General features: G+C 38.4%; 3 protein-coding genes across 9 annotated transcripts; all 3 read right to left on the minus strand.

Annotated features, from left to right (window-relative positions):
- Positions 1-2,942: 2,942 nt before the first annotated feature.
- On the minus strand, positions 2,943-7,212 carry LOC148727605 (separin-like). Of its 3 annotated transcripts, none has more exons than XR_015990149.1 (8): positions 7,075-7,212; positions 6,535-6,633; positions 6,045-6,115; positions 5,894-5,954; positions 5,338-5,427; positions 4,645-4,855; positions 4,263-4,346; positions 2,943-3,945 (listed from the first exon to the last, which is right to left on the minus strand). XR_015990149.1 is itself a non-coding variant. In XM_088729013.1 (8 exons), exons 2-8 carry the CDS (start codon positions 6,562-6,564, stop codon positions 3,939-3,941), a joined length of 456 nt encoding a protein of 151 aa, XP_088585139.1. In that variant the 5' UTR covers positions 6,565-6,633; positions 7,075-7,212; the 3' UTR covers positions 2,943-3,938. The 3 variants fall into 3 exon arrangements, 2 of the variants coding, with proteins under 2 accessions (XP_088585139.1, XP_088585140.1); XM_088729013.1 differs by having other exon boundaries at positions 4,743-4,855; XM_088729014.1 differs by lacking the exon at positions 2,943-3,945 and having other exon boundaries at positions 4,287-4,415; positions 4,743-4,855.
- On the minus strand, positions 7,104-8,545 carry LOC148727606 (uncharacterized). Of its 2 annotated transcripts, none has more exons than XM_088729020.1 (4): positions 8,458-8,545; positions 7,971-8,041; positions 7,340-7,492; positions 7,104-7,242 (listed from the first exon to the last, which is right to left on the minus strand). In XM_088729020.1, the coding sequence occupies exons 1-4, from the start codon at positions 8,543-8,545 to the stop codon at positions 7,204-7,206; spliced, it is 351 nt and encodes a 116-aa protein (XP_088585146.1). In that variant the 3' UTR covers positions 7,104-7,203. The 2 variants fall into 2 exon arrangements, with proteins under 2 accessions (XP_088585146.1, XP_088585145.1); XM_088729019.1 differs by having other exon boundaries at positions 7,896-8,041.
- On the minus strand, positions 8,523-12,382 carry LOC148727607 (uncharacterized). Of its 4 annotated transcripts, none has more exons than XM_088729016.1 (6): positions 12,246-12,382; positions 11,129-11,285; positions 10,497-10,607; positions 9,793-9,973; positions 9,618-9,653; positions 8,523-8,662 (listed from the first exon to the last, which is right to left on the minus strand). In XM_088729016.1, the coding sequence occupies exons 2-6, from the start codon at positions 11,166-11,168 to the stop codon at positions 8,641-8,643; spliced, it is 390 nt and encodes a 129-aa protein (XP_088585142.1). In that variant the 5' UTR covers positions 11,169-11,285; positions 12,246-12,382; the 3' UTR covers positions 8,523-8,640. The 4 variants fall into 4 exon arrangements, with proteins under 4 accessions (XP_088585142.1, XP_088585144.1, XP_088585141.1 ...); XM_088729018.1 differs by lacking the exon at positions 8,523-8,662 and adding an exon at positions 8,924-8,981 and having other exon boundaries at positions 10,497-10,547; XM_088729015.1 differs by lacking the exon at positions 8,523-8,662 and adding an exon at positions 8,924-8,981.
- Between the last annotated feature and the right edge of the window lie 3,500 nt (positions 12,383-15,882).

Below are 15,882 nucleotides of genomic sequence, written 5' to 3' on the forward strand. Positions count from 1 at the left end.
AGGAATACATGACAAAATTTGCTTTGTCAAATAACAAACCAAGGTTAGTTATTAACTGTTTGTAACCATTTTACCATATTATATCATCAATTGGGAACAATTTGAGAAATGTGTCATCTGTATATTAATGTTTTACATTGGCAATTAAAGTTTAGCTTGCATATTAAGGGCATTTCTCTGATATCTGTACCAGTTGTGAAAAAAATGGAAAAGGATACAATTCATAACAGAATGAATTCCAAGAAGGTACCTAATAATTTTAGTGTCAATATTTGTTTTAATAATTGATCTTGAAATGATGATGGTGTTGTCGCCTCAATAAAGTGTAATTATTCATGTAAATATATAGTTCCAGGTTTCCTCTCAAATGTGTATTTTCATTAATTTTGTCGAAGTTAATGCAAAAATATAAAAGCAACCCTATTTTACTTAATTTTAAAGATCTAAAATGAGTTTCTCCTTGGAAATGCAAGTATTCTTGCTTGAGTGTCAACCTCGATTTTAAAGATATATCTTCATATGTAGCTGTGAAAATCAGGCAAATGTGCATTTTTGTTGATTGTTGAAAGGTTTGCTATGGTGAAAGAGAAGTAGTTTTCAAGCAAACTTCATGAAAACAAACGGGGAAAGGAAGAGGGGGACCAAACAAACAGAGAAAGCCCTTGGTTGACTTTTCAAACCCTTAAGAGTAATCAGCATCTAATATCTCCACACAGTGATACTGCCAAATCATTCATTAGGATCATGAGAATAAAGGAAATTATCTTCAACCTAAGATTTGATTGCTAAACAAAGGAAATGTATAGAGAGAAATGTGGAGAATACAGATACTGAATTCGGGCTTGATGTTCTTGAATTACAATTTTTTAGAGTCCTGTTTTGTTTTCTCCAAGATGGGTATGGACACATTTCTGTGCATGTGAAGAATGAAACAAAGTGCTCAACAATTGTAAAATATTAATTAGTATTATGTATCACATTTCATACTAAATAAAGAATTAAATTTGCCAGTTTATTTATGTTTTGCACTAACAGTACAAGATTAAATTTCTGGTAGTTTACCTGTCTGTTTTTAGATCTTTATTGATACAGGAAACACCCACTGAAATGGCTGTTTTCCATAGTCAATGCTGAGCTAACAAACTGCCTTAACCCTTTACAGGCATTAAATGGGATTTCACACAGAGCTTCCCCATTTTTGCCAGACATTTGAAAGGATGGCTGCCAAGGACTTTAAAAAACAGCATAAAACCAATCAGCGAGCCTTATCCTTAAAACCAAAGTCTATTTGTTCAATGGGTGAAAAACCATATCCAACAGATACATCGCAATTCAGTGTAGAATGGTTAACAAAACACACTCCGCTACCCGCCCAGTAGAGATTTATTCTGTGAATAGTACTATCCAGCCTTTGAAAATCCGGTAATTGTGAAGAAGAGCTCCCCAAAAAACCTGTCGGCCGACTGTCGGCCGACAGTCGGCCGACAGTTGGTCGTCTGTCGGCCGACAGGTTTTGCCTGAAATATAGGCTACCTGTCGGCCGCCAGTCGGCCGACAGTCGGCCGACTGTTGGTAATGTGTCGGTAACCTGTCGGTACCTTGTCGGTAGCTTGTCCGTGAAACGATCACACAATGTTAGGGATTCTAAGTTTGCCGTTACAAAAGCATATGGGTTTAAATTATTAATTTTTTAATTTGCGTTTGTCGCAGAGTGGCAAAACGAGGTATCGTGGTCGTTTTAGATCAAGAGTTTTTGGTCTGGTTTACCAGAAACGTTGAGTGATCCGATATTTCACTCGTAGAATCGTGCCTCGCTTGATACAACATCCAACATGTTTAATACGTTGACAATTGACTTTCAAGATTTGGTGGCTCCTAAAGGAGCCGTTTTGTGCGTGGTGAAATATACAAGATATTTCACTCGTAAAATCGTGCCGCGAACTTCATTGGCAACAGCTGCCCCTCTCTCCTCATGTTGCTCATGACCGGGATGTAGCGCCGAAGTCTTTTGCGACAGGCAACCTCCAGATCTCGCACGGATTGAACTTCTTGGTCGCGGAGGACGAGGTCCAGTTCCCTCGAGGCGACCTTTTTCAATTCTGCTATCGCCACGAAGTCTCGTAGTGTGCTCCGAGGACAGCCTGCAAGACGGAAGGCACAGGCCATGCTGCATTTGTTTTCTTTCATTGTCTGGAGAACCTGGTCATATCGTTCGTGTATGTTGGCCAGGCCGTGGGTGCTGACCCGTATGTCTGCCGTCTGCTGGTGTTGCTGTTGTGATGCGGGTGGGTCTTCTTGTGGCGCGAGGTCGCGGAGGACGAGGCTTATGGTTTTCAGAGTTTTTGGCCGAGTTTTCGATTAAATTATCTTCCTATGCGATTCTTAGATTGTCTGGTGTGTTGTAAATTACGCAAGTGATATATCCTATACGCATCTGATAACATTTTGGAAGAAACGTTTCTTTACATACTACCAACTTTGCCGTCGATCGGTAAGTAGGTGAAGTCTGTCGAGTCATACATCACCATTACGGATTGTTATGTCACGTTAACTGTTCGTTTTTTACACAATTTTTCTTTTTTCTTAACCTGTCGGTAGACTGTCGGCCGCCTGTCGGTCAACTGTCGGCCGACAGTCGGCCGACAGTCGGCCGACAGGTTTTTTGGGGAGCTCTTCTTCACAATTACCGAAAATCCAGGAGAGTTACTGTTGAGATTTCAGGAGTGAAAGGGTTAATACTTATGCTTTAAGGCCAGTGATAGACCACCGAGGTGGCAACTTCTTGCAGTCATGCAATGATCAAAATGTTAATCAATAAAAAGAACTGTTTCAGTAGATCCTGAAAACAACCACCCTAAGTAACTTTGTGTATACATGTACTCAACACCTTGGCTATTTTGGGCATGCTGTATCAAAATAGTGCAATGGCAAAAATAACACTGTTTGCTGAGCGGTAAAGAAATTATTAATCTGATCCCTTGGTGAAGATTATTGAACCACCTGGAATGACCAGTGGTAACGCTGAGGATGACTAATACCCCATTGACACCAAAGCCTAAACATGCTTTAAGGCTGTTTTGTTAAACATGGTTTAACACAACAGCTCCATAGAAGCTGCTCAAATCAATATTTGGTTAACTTCAAATGTGGCACATTGAAAATACAATTTAGCAATTGCTTGAATCTTGTGGAAAATTTAGTTTTTCAGTTCTCTGCTTCTGATTTTTATTTAGTTAAACCTGGTTTAACTAAACAAGTTTTCTGGTGTGAATGGGGTATAAGTTACAAAATGAATTCATCAAGTTGATGCACAAATGTTTCAACTGGCCTCAGATATGGCAATGTCTGTCTTTTTGAAGTTAACTACAGATGACATGGACCAAAATTTACTGTGTAAAAGTTTAGAAATTTTTTTTGTAACTTACACTACAGCAAGCACCTAACAACTCGCTGACACCCTTTGATCAGAAGACCACTTTCCTTTCATTTTGCTTTTGACATGAATGGATGAATGGTATAGTAAATAATGAGGCCATTTGGCCCCATTTAGCCTCTATTAAAGGTATATCTGTTTGCATCAAGCCAAATTTCCAGACATGGGGAGTGAAAACCTTCTAATCATTCGTGACATCTCCAAGTCACCTTTAACAGTACTTTTGTCTGCCATTCTCCACACCTAGAGCAACTAGTTTACAAATAAATTAGCATGGCAAAACAACCTATTCTTCCAGAATTGCCTCGCATTAAAATTGTGTCAACTAAAAAAATAGCTAACATAAATAAACTATCTCAATGTTGATCTTCCTTCAGGAACTGGAACACAGATGAAAAGTCTAGCTTATCATATCCTTTATTGCACATTATTCTATAAATTTGACGAGCAAGTGAACCCATTGGTGTAGGAGTGGTAGTAGCAGTTGCTGCACTTTGAGCAAGACCTAAGTCCTGTAACAAAAAACAAAACTTTTTTAGTGCTTTTTGTTGACAAGAACGATCCATTTCTGAATTCCAAACATTCATGCTTTGATAATAAGGCTTACTGCAAAACCTAATTCTCCCATCACTTGACCTTTACCCTCACTATGAAACAGAAGTATATTAAGTCTTTGTGGGCAAAACACTTTACTCTCACAGTGCCTCTCTTCACCCAGAAGGACAAATGGCTTCTGCCGAATTGTCAGGGGGAGGGGGGTGAGTGGTAATACTCCTAGTTGGCTGTGTGGGCCAATAGGCCCCTTACTGGAGCCTTTACAATAACTCACATGAACAGGTCATGGTCAGTTAAAGCACTCCTGAACTCTTCCTGTGTGGGAGCCTTTCCTGTGATACCTTGCCATCCATCTTCGCTGCAAGTGACAACAATTATTCATATACGCTGGATTATACAAGCATTTTGATTGGTTTGTACTTGTGATCTATTAAAAAACAGATGCAAGAGTAATGTCACCATCAACAACATTTTGCTTTCTTATCCTTTAAAACCATTACATGTTGCCAAAATGCCAAAATCAGTGACACACTTGGCTGGGCTTCCTGTGTCACTTTTTGTTCTTACTACATTTTGATGTCATCTGTGATCTATTACTAAACAGACACACAGCAACATTGAATCTATTTGTTCAGTTTATAATATATTGGTGTTACCTCTATCAACTTGTATAGCCTAGTTTAATATATAAGAAACACAACATCAGGTCTTTCTTCTGTTTCATTTGCTTCAATCGTTTGCTTGTGTTTTGTACCTTTCAAACCACTTCTGAAACATTTTCTGGGTGTTGGGTAGGTTATTCTGAGGATTGAGTGCATAGAATGTTTTCTCAGGGTCAATCTCTGGCAACTGTCTTTGATACGATAACTATCAAGAGAAATGCAGAAAAAAATATTAACTGACAATGAATATCAAGGTATTAAAAAGCTAAGAATCTGGCACAAAAGTTGTTGTGGTAGGCAACCACATTTCAAAAGACCTTCATTCTATTCAATCAATTGACAATTTTTCCTGTATGCTTACCTTGGCTAATAGATAATAAAATGACAAACACCTTTTTTGTATCAGATCACAACTTCTTTTCCTAAAATTACAAAACTATTATTGTAAGGGAGAATTATGCTCCAGAAACCAAATGAGCCAGTTCTTTACACAAGGTCTAACCCAAACCATGGTTTACACAATCAGTGGGCATCAGGGTTGATATAATTAATTAAAATAAATTTCTTTCCACTGTTGACAGCATAGCAGAGATAAAAATCAATATGGTTCTGGGAGAAAACATGACAGTTCTTTAAGAAACAAGTCAGGTCTTCAAACTTTCAAAGACCTCTTAATGGAATGTGTACCTGGAAAAAAAGAACTTGCAGAGATGGGACCCTTGTCACAGGTTGGTCAAACAGGATCGGTATGCTTTCCCATGGAAGATGCTGAATATCCTATGAATCATAAAATACAGATCAGTTTGATGTATAGATATGCCAGAAATTGACTCTGGTTTCAAATATTGTAGAAGAGTATGTCCCAATACTGAATGAGTTGATAAGTAAGATCTGCTACCACAATTTAGGCACACATCTTGCCATTACAGCATATGTGTGCATGCCCATAAATCTACTTTAGTGTCTGAATACCTTGAATATAATGGTGAGCAACCAGTACCCATTAAACTAATGTTGCATATGACCACTTTTTAAACTAATATGGAATGTCAGTCCATTACAGATGCCTTTTCCCCCACCCTTGTGTTTGGCTAAGCTTTGATTCCTTGACAGTTCACCAACATCTATTTACAAAGAACCCACATATTGGTTGTTCAGTTGTCAGGTCTTCAGAGCTAGAGCTAGAATACATTTAATGGCTGATTACTAAACAAATGTAAGACCTAAAAAAGCTGGCTCTTACTTTTCCAAGAGTTAGGATTACAGGATGACGAGGAATGTTCTCTGCAGAGTGACCTCCAGACCTGAGAAGGAATTTTGTTGTCATCAATAATTTCTCGAGAGTACAAGTAATGAAGGTGAGAAAGAAAATTAACCTTTATGTTCCCTTGAACCTGTTTATGCAGCTTTTCTTGTCTGTATCTTCAAATAGCTTGTCAGTGAGGTTCTGAACTTCATCAAGTAGCTGAAACATGCAATGTGAGAGAACATGAAATGAGAGATGATTACTTAAGGGCCAAGGCTGAGGAACCTCCCTTTGTCTCTAGTTGCTAAGACTAAACACATTCTCCTGTCAGGCAATTGACGATCATAAACCAATACAGTGCAATTTTATCAAACACCAAAGAATCTAAACAAAAATAATCACAACAGCTTATTGCAATACAGGTTGAGAAGAAAAAAAACAGAGGGTTGCTATGTCTAGGAAACACAAGTGGACCAAATTACAATTTAGTTAAGGTAAGTAGTTGGTAAATCTGACTTTAGCCCTTCATTAGAGTGAAGAGTTAGCCCTATGCTTTGACAAAAGCAGTGAAATTCCAACTTACTTTAGACACTTGATTAGGAATTCTTTGATTGGAACAAAAATTTTCTTGTTCTTACTTTTTCAAAAGAATGTAAGGTAGCATCCATGGCAGTAATTTCAATCAGTGCTTCAGCAGTTTCTTTTCTTGACAAGCAAAATGACGAATCTATGAGGACCTACAACAAGCAAAGGACACTTACTAATAAAAATATTAATAATGACAATGGGATTTAGCTGGGGGCATTCCATGAGGTGGTTCTTCTTGTCCACTGGTTTAAAGTGAAACGTTGAAATGTTGGTTTTTGTGGAGGGAGGAAAACCAAGGAAACTGTATAAAAACCCTTGGAGCAAGGACATACCAACCCACATACCACATATGACACCAGGCCTGGGAATTGAACCTGTGGAACAGCAGGGAGGTGAGTGCTCTTGCCACTCAACCATCCCTAGTTTCCATTCGGTTACTATGCAAGGTTTTGCTACTTCAATTGTCATCTTTGGGTCAAGCACCAAAGATGGCACACAAATCATAACAAAGATTGATGGACAAAACATTTTTCATACAATCTGCCATCCTTATAACTCGGGAAACTCTGATTGATTCATGCACAACATACTTCAAGCAAATGATTATCAGGATGGCATCCACACAGGATTGAAACTTTCTCTTCCAACTCTCTGGCTAAGGATGCTATTGATTCACAATACTCTTCATCAATAGGCTGACCAAGAAGAACTCCTCTCCATCATCCAAGCCAAGAACCTTCAAGTTTCTCCAAAAGGTTCTAAAGAAATGACCATAATTATTACAATTTAGACTTTCAGTTATGTCATAGGAGAGGATACACATTCATGGCTCGTGAGAGTTGAAATGTTGATCACCTTCATTCTCCTGTCAAGCCTTGTCCTTAGTGTCCACCACTCGGTTGTGTTGTTAATATTCATGCTTTTGATGCTGTCATTCATTATGTCTGTAAATTCCTCCAATACACCAGACTGGAACAGCTTTGAAAGATCCACAACAACTTTGTCTCCCTTTACAAAATAAATTGTTTCAGTCAATAGTTAATTAGGTTAATTTACTTCGCCAACCCTGTTCTTGTGCTGTTATCATTACTTACAGACTTTCTAGTGGTTAAATGAGAAATTATCTACTAGTAAGCGCAGGTTACCCCCACTGTTTTGTCAGATATCCAGACAGTTTGCTCAGACGTATTTCTAGTGATCTTCTAGAATAAAGAGGTATTGTGAGAATTCAGTGTTTTACCCAAAAACCCCTTATGGTGACCTTGGACAAAGCTTACACCTGCACTACAGAATCTCAACTGACTGTAAGCTACTACCTCCTCCAACGTAGAGGTTAGAGGTCCACTCTCCCTAAATACAACAACAACAGTAACCGCAATATAACCAAGTTGTTACAAACACATCGACATACAGTGCAATCCTTGTTCTGTGCTTCTCCAGATGTTGTGTTAATCTTAACCACAGCAGGATCACAGTCAGCCCTTACCCTGCAGATCAGCAGTTCTCTGTCCTTGCTTACTGGATGTGTGAAGGTTTCCAAAGTGCAAACAGTCCACTCTAGAAAACAATAATTCTAATTTCTTACCTTGTCAATATCACACTATAGGATTATTGCCAAAATTCATTATTTGCTCAACGTAACAAATTAAATTTCAGTTCTACTTGTCAAAGGAACTAAAAATTCATGGCAAATGTAATCATCTATGTGTAGCATGAGCTGAAGAATTGGGAAGAGTCAAATGAGGTGGTCTGGTAACAAAAAGTTTTTAACAAAGTAATTCTGCTTAAAGAATTATGTTAAATTAGTGATAATTACATTTCGCTAGGGAAAAATATTCTCCTGTTATAAGAGTCACATTGTTCTACAAACCAATCCTGAGAAAGTTGAACAGTTAAACACTTTCTTTGAAGCTGGTTTGGCTGCATAACACAGCTGAAAGCTCGCTATTGCTTGTAAAATAACTATAATGTACCTTTAGGCATGTTCTGCAATAGGGAAATTTCTTCGGGAGTGAAGAGACCGTGTTTGTATCTCTCAGTTGCACACAAGGAAAACTTCATGATGTTTCAAGTCTTGACCAGGGCAGCCAGTTTTTGGTGAGCAGTATTAGTTGAAGAGTCATCAAGTGACAAGGAGGAAAGACATTCTGCAAGCTTCACCAGATCTCCTTTGTTTTCCTAACAGACAAAAAGGAAATAACAAAATAAAGAGAAATCTACTTGTAGATTTATTAAGTTCCCTGCTCTGGCATCCCATGTTCTAGTTCCCTGTTATGACATCCCATGTCTTACAGTAGTTCCCTGTTCTGGCATCCATGTTCTAGTTCCCTGTTCTGTAATCCCCTGTTCTGGCAGCCATGTTCTAGTTCCTTGTTCTGGCATCAAAGGTTCTAGTTCCTTGTTTTTACATCCCATATAAAGGAGCAGATAAACTTTGAGTCACTTAGTGCCACAGTAATTGGGGATACCAGTAAACACGGAGAGTTGTGTGCCATGTCTAAGAGGTAAAAGCATCCAACTGGTTTTCACAAGGTCACGAAAAATCTCTCTCTTTTGTATACATAACAAATAGAAGTCTATCAAATGCAACAGTAGCTACAAGTACTCACAAGCAAAGGCGTTATCATATATACCAAAGGTTTAGAAAAATCCTTTGCTATTCTCCTAAAATAACAAAACCACAGGGATTCAATTGAAAATATCCCTGGTCACTAGTCAGTGAAGTCATCTTTAATTAATTTGAGTTGAAACTTCAACTTAAATTAACAAAAAGGATGTAAACTTTGCCATTACCTTTGTAGTCTAGATGAGTCCTCTACAAACTAGTTCCAAATTAATCTTTAGAGGTAAACAATTCCCCTTTGGCATCTTTACTATAGCTAAGATATCTTGCTCTATGGGGACGTAAGAAGTTGAAATGAAATTTGTTTATACATTTGCCGTAATTGCAAAAAAAAAAAAAAAAGAAAAAAATTGGAAAATTAACAGTTTTGCTGGTTTGGACAAGGCAAATTTACCAATTACCAGTAGATTAATTCAATGTTGAATTCACATCAGGGGAATAAAACAAAAGAAATTAACCCTTCATTTTCAGCACAACTTCATGTTCAGCAAACAAGTTTTAAGATCTTACTTTATTCTCTTTCCTGTTCTGGTAACAGCTTGATGTCTAAGAGTAACAGACAAGGACAGTTAATATTATCCTCAAAATTCTCTCATCTAAAATTTTGGATTGATGCTCCTTGACTTTCTGATCTAGTGTGGGTCCAAAAGTTTAACAGAGCTTTTACTAAACATTAATAAATCACCTGTATGGTAGGCAAAATTGCCTTGCTAGTGCAACACCATCCACAAACTGCCTCAAAGCTTCCCTCACAGCTCCCTGATGAGCATACAGCTGACCAACTTGTAACAGGGATGAGAGCAAGTCATTTAGGATTGACAAACTAGAAAGGTTTTGGCCAGAACTTTCTGATGTGGCTAGCAAATCTGCACAAACAAAAGGAATAGATGCCAAAATATGTGATTAAAAGTTTAATAATAAAACAGAAGAAAACTCTCCCATGTTTCAGGCCAGTTTGATTGCACTTTTCTCTATATTTTAATCAGGATAATAACACATCCAATTACAAGCACAACTCTATCTCAAAGCCTGAATTAGGATTGCAAGGTATTGCCAACCACATGATTTAGGTATATATTATCAGGGGCTTCATTAATGTTTTCTGCAGGAGGGAAACTGGTTTTCACAGGCGGGCAAAACTCTTTGAACTGAACTTCTTTATAAGATAAACTTTCCTCCAGACCGTCAAATCAGGTGGGCAAAACCGTCCTCACAACCGCTCAATTTGCCCGGTGCCTGGCCCTTAATGAAACCCCTGTATTATCCCAGTCATCAGAACACATTGTCCCTAGTAGAAGCTCATAGAAATCAGGGGCACTACTTTGCAAGCAGGGCTCTGCAGAATTGTGTCAAGAATAAAAGGAAACAAAAATTCCTCAATCACCTTACCCAACAAATTTTCCTTTTGCTTGTGTATCTGTTTGCCAGTACAAAACGCATCTAAACCAAAGATTTCTTCAGCCATTTGTGTTAGTTTATGAAGTGCATCCATAGCCCATTCTAGGAGTCAGTGAACCAAGTAGAGGATCTCAACAATGATAATACTAAAAAAAATAACTGTCACCTGGGAATTACTCATAAACTCATGAATTGATTCACTGATCAAAAATTATCTGGTTGAACAGACTGTTTTGTTGGTACTAAGTCTGCCTAAATTTTCACAGGTCACTTGGCGACGGTTTATGAAAACAATGAAATAAAAAATCAATATTGGGGAGCTGGGATTGGGCGGTGGTGAGGTCACTCGCCTCCCATTAGTTCAATTCTTGGACCTGGTGTCACATGTGGGTTGAGTTTGTTGTTAGTTTTCTTCCTTACTCCAAGGATCTTTCTAGGGGTCTCCAAAAGCAAACACTCCAAATTCCAATTAGACCTAGTATCAGTGGACAAGAAGAGCCATCTTATGGAATATCCACTGCTAAATTGCCATTTCCATTATGAAAAAGTTACTGAATAACTGTGGAGAAGAGTAGATCTAAGTTTTGGAAAGAGGAATTTCCAAAGAAGAAGAGTGAACTTACCAACTATTATCTTAAATTTGTGGATTGTGGGTGGGAGCATTGCATATTCACAGCAAATTGATTTCCATCTGGCTTTCAACAGGTGGGACTTGTAACTCTTGTGTGTGAAGACTTCACTCTGCAGTGCTTCCTTCAGGGAGACCTCCCCTTCCGAATACTAAACATTAATCAATGAAAACCACGACTGACACACACATCACAAACTGAACAATCCCGTGTTTACACGTACTGCCTATTATAGACCTGTTTAATTGGTATTTCCTCCTATACCGTATATTGTATAATATACATGAAAAAATTTCTCAGTTCTGATTGGTTAAGATGAACGCAGTTTTCAGTTAATTCAGTGCAGAAGAGAGTTAATTCAGTACAGAAGAGGGTTAATTCAGTGCAAAGAAAGAAACAAACCAGACATTCTGATTGGTCAGAATAATTGGTCAATGTCAATGTCAAGGTCAATGTCACTTGCAGGATTTCAATAAATTATTTTTGCACGTGATGCAGGCGCTTTTCTTCCGCGTAGTTATGAGAAGCTACCTCGTATTTTTTCATGTATATTATTAATACATAATCACATGATTTTCTCGTGCAATTTGGAATAAATAATCACTTGTAAATGTTTTCAAAGATCACAAATTGCACTCACCCTATGGGCTCATGCAATTTTGTTAGTCTTTGAAAAAATTTACTCGTGCTTATTTATTCCAAATTGCACTCAAAATCATGTGATTACTATACAAATTGGATTTCCCTGCTGCTCTCAGAGGCTAGCTGGCCCACAGTTTCCTTGCCTAAAGCTATTCCAAGTTCTTCAGCACAAAGAAAAATCACCAACATGGAGCTAGAGTACCACGTATACATGTATGCCTGCATGATGAATGCTTGTTTAACCCTTTGACTCCCATGTCAGAGACCAAGACAGGAATTCTCCTTACAACATCAGTACAATGTCAAGCAGACAAGTGAGGAGAATAAAGAAAAAAATCAATTGTAGAGGATTATTTAGTTAATCCAATACCAAATTTTCCAAACTTACATCACGAGAAGTGTTTGGCAGACAGTAAGTAGAGTTAGTTAAAGCAGTGATAGGGTTAATAATGATTTTGATTTTTCATACCTTTCCTGTGACTAGCAAATAGTGACTCTTGGCCAACAAGAACTGAACCTATGAAGTACTGCAGGGCTCAAATCTATCAACCAGGTTACTTGTATGAGACAGAATAATTGAAGCATGTGACAAGTCCAGAATGTCACACAATGAGTGAACAGCATCACTTAGGGCACACAATCCATTATCCAGCATATCTTTGGTACCAACTGACTGGGATATACTGGCAGCCATGCAAAGAGCACTAGCTTTTTTTAAGGGCTGCAAGAAAACAATTCATTCATTGAATGAATAAAGGGGGTAAGATTCTGATGGGAAACTGTTGTAAATTAAAATAGTAAATAGTTTCACTGATAAAATACATATCAAGTGTTACATATAAAGTGTAATGGGCTAAAATGTGTATTAATTACTTACAGCCAAGTTATGCTTAAAACCAAGTCTATTAATAAAAGAATTTTTAAAACGCTCAGTATTGCAAAGCGGATATAAATTATTGGCTTAACTTGCCTAAGCCTAAGGGTAGCAGAGTTAATCCTGGGAAGGGAGTGGTGCAATGGAAGATGTTCCCACACGCTTAATTTTTTGAAGATACCCATATGTTGTGCTGCATCAGATGGGGCAGATGGGGGGGGGGGGAGGAATTATAAGTACATATAATTTGGTTTCATCAGCTGAGTTGATAATGTACATGCCAATCGGATGCTGAAAAGAATTTCTGAAGCTGATGTTTCAAGTATTAACCCTTCACCATTTGCTCTGATAAAGGGCTTAACCTTGGAATATCAGCTTTAGAAATTCTTTGCTGCAGCCAATTAATATTTATTAACCCAGTTGATACAACCAAATTATCTTGTAATAACCTCCAACAATGCAGAACCTACATTATTCATTACACCACTGATAACAAAGGGAAGGATCCTCACTGTATAAAATTTACCAGTCGAGATAAAAAAGACCTGACTGGAGAAAATCATTCTTTTCTGTTGAGTGATAGCCTTTTCCTTCAAATACTTAAGAGAGGCCGCCAGAATATTTCGAGAATCGAAAATCAGTGACGAAAAATCGAATCTTTTTTTATTTTGCCAAAACATCTCTTTCTGTGAACTAGTTTCGAAAAAAATCTCTTAAAGTTCCAGCGATTTTCTTTCCGGCTGAAATTTAAAAAAGTTTGAAACCTTAAGAAAGCCGTTTTCGCCTTGCCTAAACGGTCAAATCGTCACGCAACTTTAGAAAAATGTTGGCAGCGCCAGACAAGTCCATTCACCATCAAACTTTGCACAGTAACTATAATATCACTGCACAGTAAAAGCATATAAAAAGTTTCTTGTAATTCTCTTTGGTATGGGTTTTATCGCCGTTTTTATTAAGGTGTATTTTGCACGCCTTTTTAGGAGACAAAATGAGGGCTAACTTTGACCGGTTTAAACGACACCTGGTACCTAAAATTTCGACATTAAAACCCTATCAGACGAGAGCTCATTTATCAAACTATTCACCTGGAGAGTTTGGCCGTTGGAAATTAAGTCTCGTCTTGGTAGTTAAATAAAACGTGATGCCACCCAAGTGCCATGTAAGCGTGCAGAATTCGATGTTCATTTCAAGCTAATTATAGAGTCAGTTTGTCGAAAATACACAGAAAAAATTAAATGACGTCAGCATCGTTATGTTTCTTCTGTGAAGCTGTGAATGTAAAGCAAAGTAGTTTTTAATCTTTTAGTCTTTTGTAACTACGTTTTTAGTGCCAGCGTGTCTCTTAACACATGTTAACACGGCTGATGGGATTTACAAACTTCAGAACATTTCGAAAACAGTCACAGTGTTGGCTAAAACGCCGCTACTTACACTAAATTAATGATGTGTTGAGTTGCTTCTTACCAAATATACTAAAAAATCCTCGTGCTTAAATGAAGAAAAGGAAAGCTATTTGGATCATTCACAGCATTCATGGTATAGACAACGTATGCAATTTATCACGTTTATTCACCTGTGTGTGACCTAAGCCGTGACGCTTAACATGTTCGGGTCAACAAAGAATGGCCTCAAATTCTTTTATTTCTGCTTTAATAATCTTGGATGAAAGAACGATATAAAAAAATTCGTCGAGGAAACTATCATCACATTTTTTGAAGAAGTTTCCTAGAATTATTTGTGTGAAAATCTATCGTCGCTTAAATGGCCTTCTTGAACAGCAAGGATTCATCCATGTAATCCAGTCGCGCGTGCAGTCAAAGAAGTCCTGAAGTGGTGGCTATCATGCAGGATGTTCTGAACACCCTAAAGCTGCAACACGGGGAAGTAACGAAGGCATATTTCAGGCAGGAAAACGCCGGTTGCTATCATTTATCATGTACGATCCTAGCGTGTCCAGCCATTACAGAATCTAGCTACTGGTGTCCAAGTTATTGGAATTGACTTTTCTGACCCGCAGGGAGGTAAAGGTGCCGCAGACAGACTTGCGGCAAAATATAAAGGCCACGTAAGGGTCTACATAAACGAAGGCAACGACGTGTGTAAGGAAGTCAATTCCAAGAAGCTCTTCTTTCCCACGAAGCCATCGAAGGAGTGAGAGTAGTTGCAATTGACAGCATGGAGGATTCCGTTATTGATGATGCAAGGAAGATTCCCGGTATAAGCAAGCTCAACAATTTTAAGTTCAACCCCGAAAGCATTACAGCTTGGCGTGCCTATGAAATCGGGAGTGGGAAAGATATCAGATTAGAGAAGCAATCTTCCGGTAAGTGCTAGTGAGCTACATACAGTGTTGACAAGTAGCATATTTTTGATATGTTGCAATCTCCTTTGCCCCCTGTCCGCGCACAAGTCCCCCGTCCATACTCGACCACAATCATGTCCGTGGGTGTGTCCATCCGACCGTCTGACAGTGCATCTATCGATTTTTCTCTCTCTTGTCGATCATGTGTTTGTTAATTGATCGCTTCCTTCCCGCTTACCGCTTCTTTTTTTTTCCCCGTGGGTCAGATCCGTTAGCCAGTCTCACTTTCGTCAATTTACAATTAACATAGCAATATTTTTTTTACATGCATGGTCTATGTTGTACCTAATTTTCTTTGCAAAATCGCATAAAAAATTACCACAATTTAACAACGTCTTCTTTATGGAATCTTTTGAGGACCATAACATCCTTCCATTTTCAGAGTGTAGTTATCGCTGGATGGGGTCAACATTTTCCGCAGGTGGTTTAAATCACTCAGCAAAAAACACCCCACGCAGACGGAGTCGGAGACTACAGAGAAACCTGAAGTCTCTAAGACGCATAAAGTGATTGCTGGTGATGAAACAGCAGCATTTGCTTGCCCTCCAGACGGGTGCGTGAGAGTTTTTCAAAGGTATTCTGCCTTAGAAAAACACCTGACCTCAGAAAAATGCACAAAGTCTTTAGAGAAGAGATCTTTGCTAGACCTGGCCAAGATCGCATATAAATCTGCATTGGAAGAAGGTGTGGGGACTACAGCAACTTTGCAACCAGTTCCAGGACGTGAACGTCGAACTGATTGCTCTAATAAGAAAGGCTGGGCTCTTTAGTCAACCAAGAAGGCCTACAGGCTTAGTGAGAAGCAGAGGGCATACCTTAATGCCAAATTTAATATTGGCCAAACGTCAGGTAGAAAATTAGACGGGGAAG

The sequence above is a fragment of the Stylophora pistillata genome, chromosome 7 (assembly GCF_964205215.1).
Source record: "Stylophora pistillata chromosome 7, jaStyPist1.2, whole genome shotgun sequence".
NCBI classification, from domain to species: Eukaryota; Metazoa; Cnidaria; class Anthozoa; order Scleractinia; family Pocilloporidae; genus Stylophora; species Stylophora pistillata.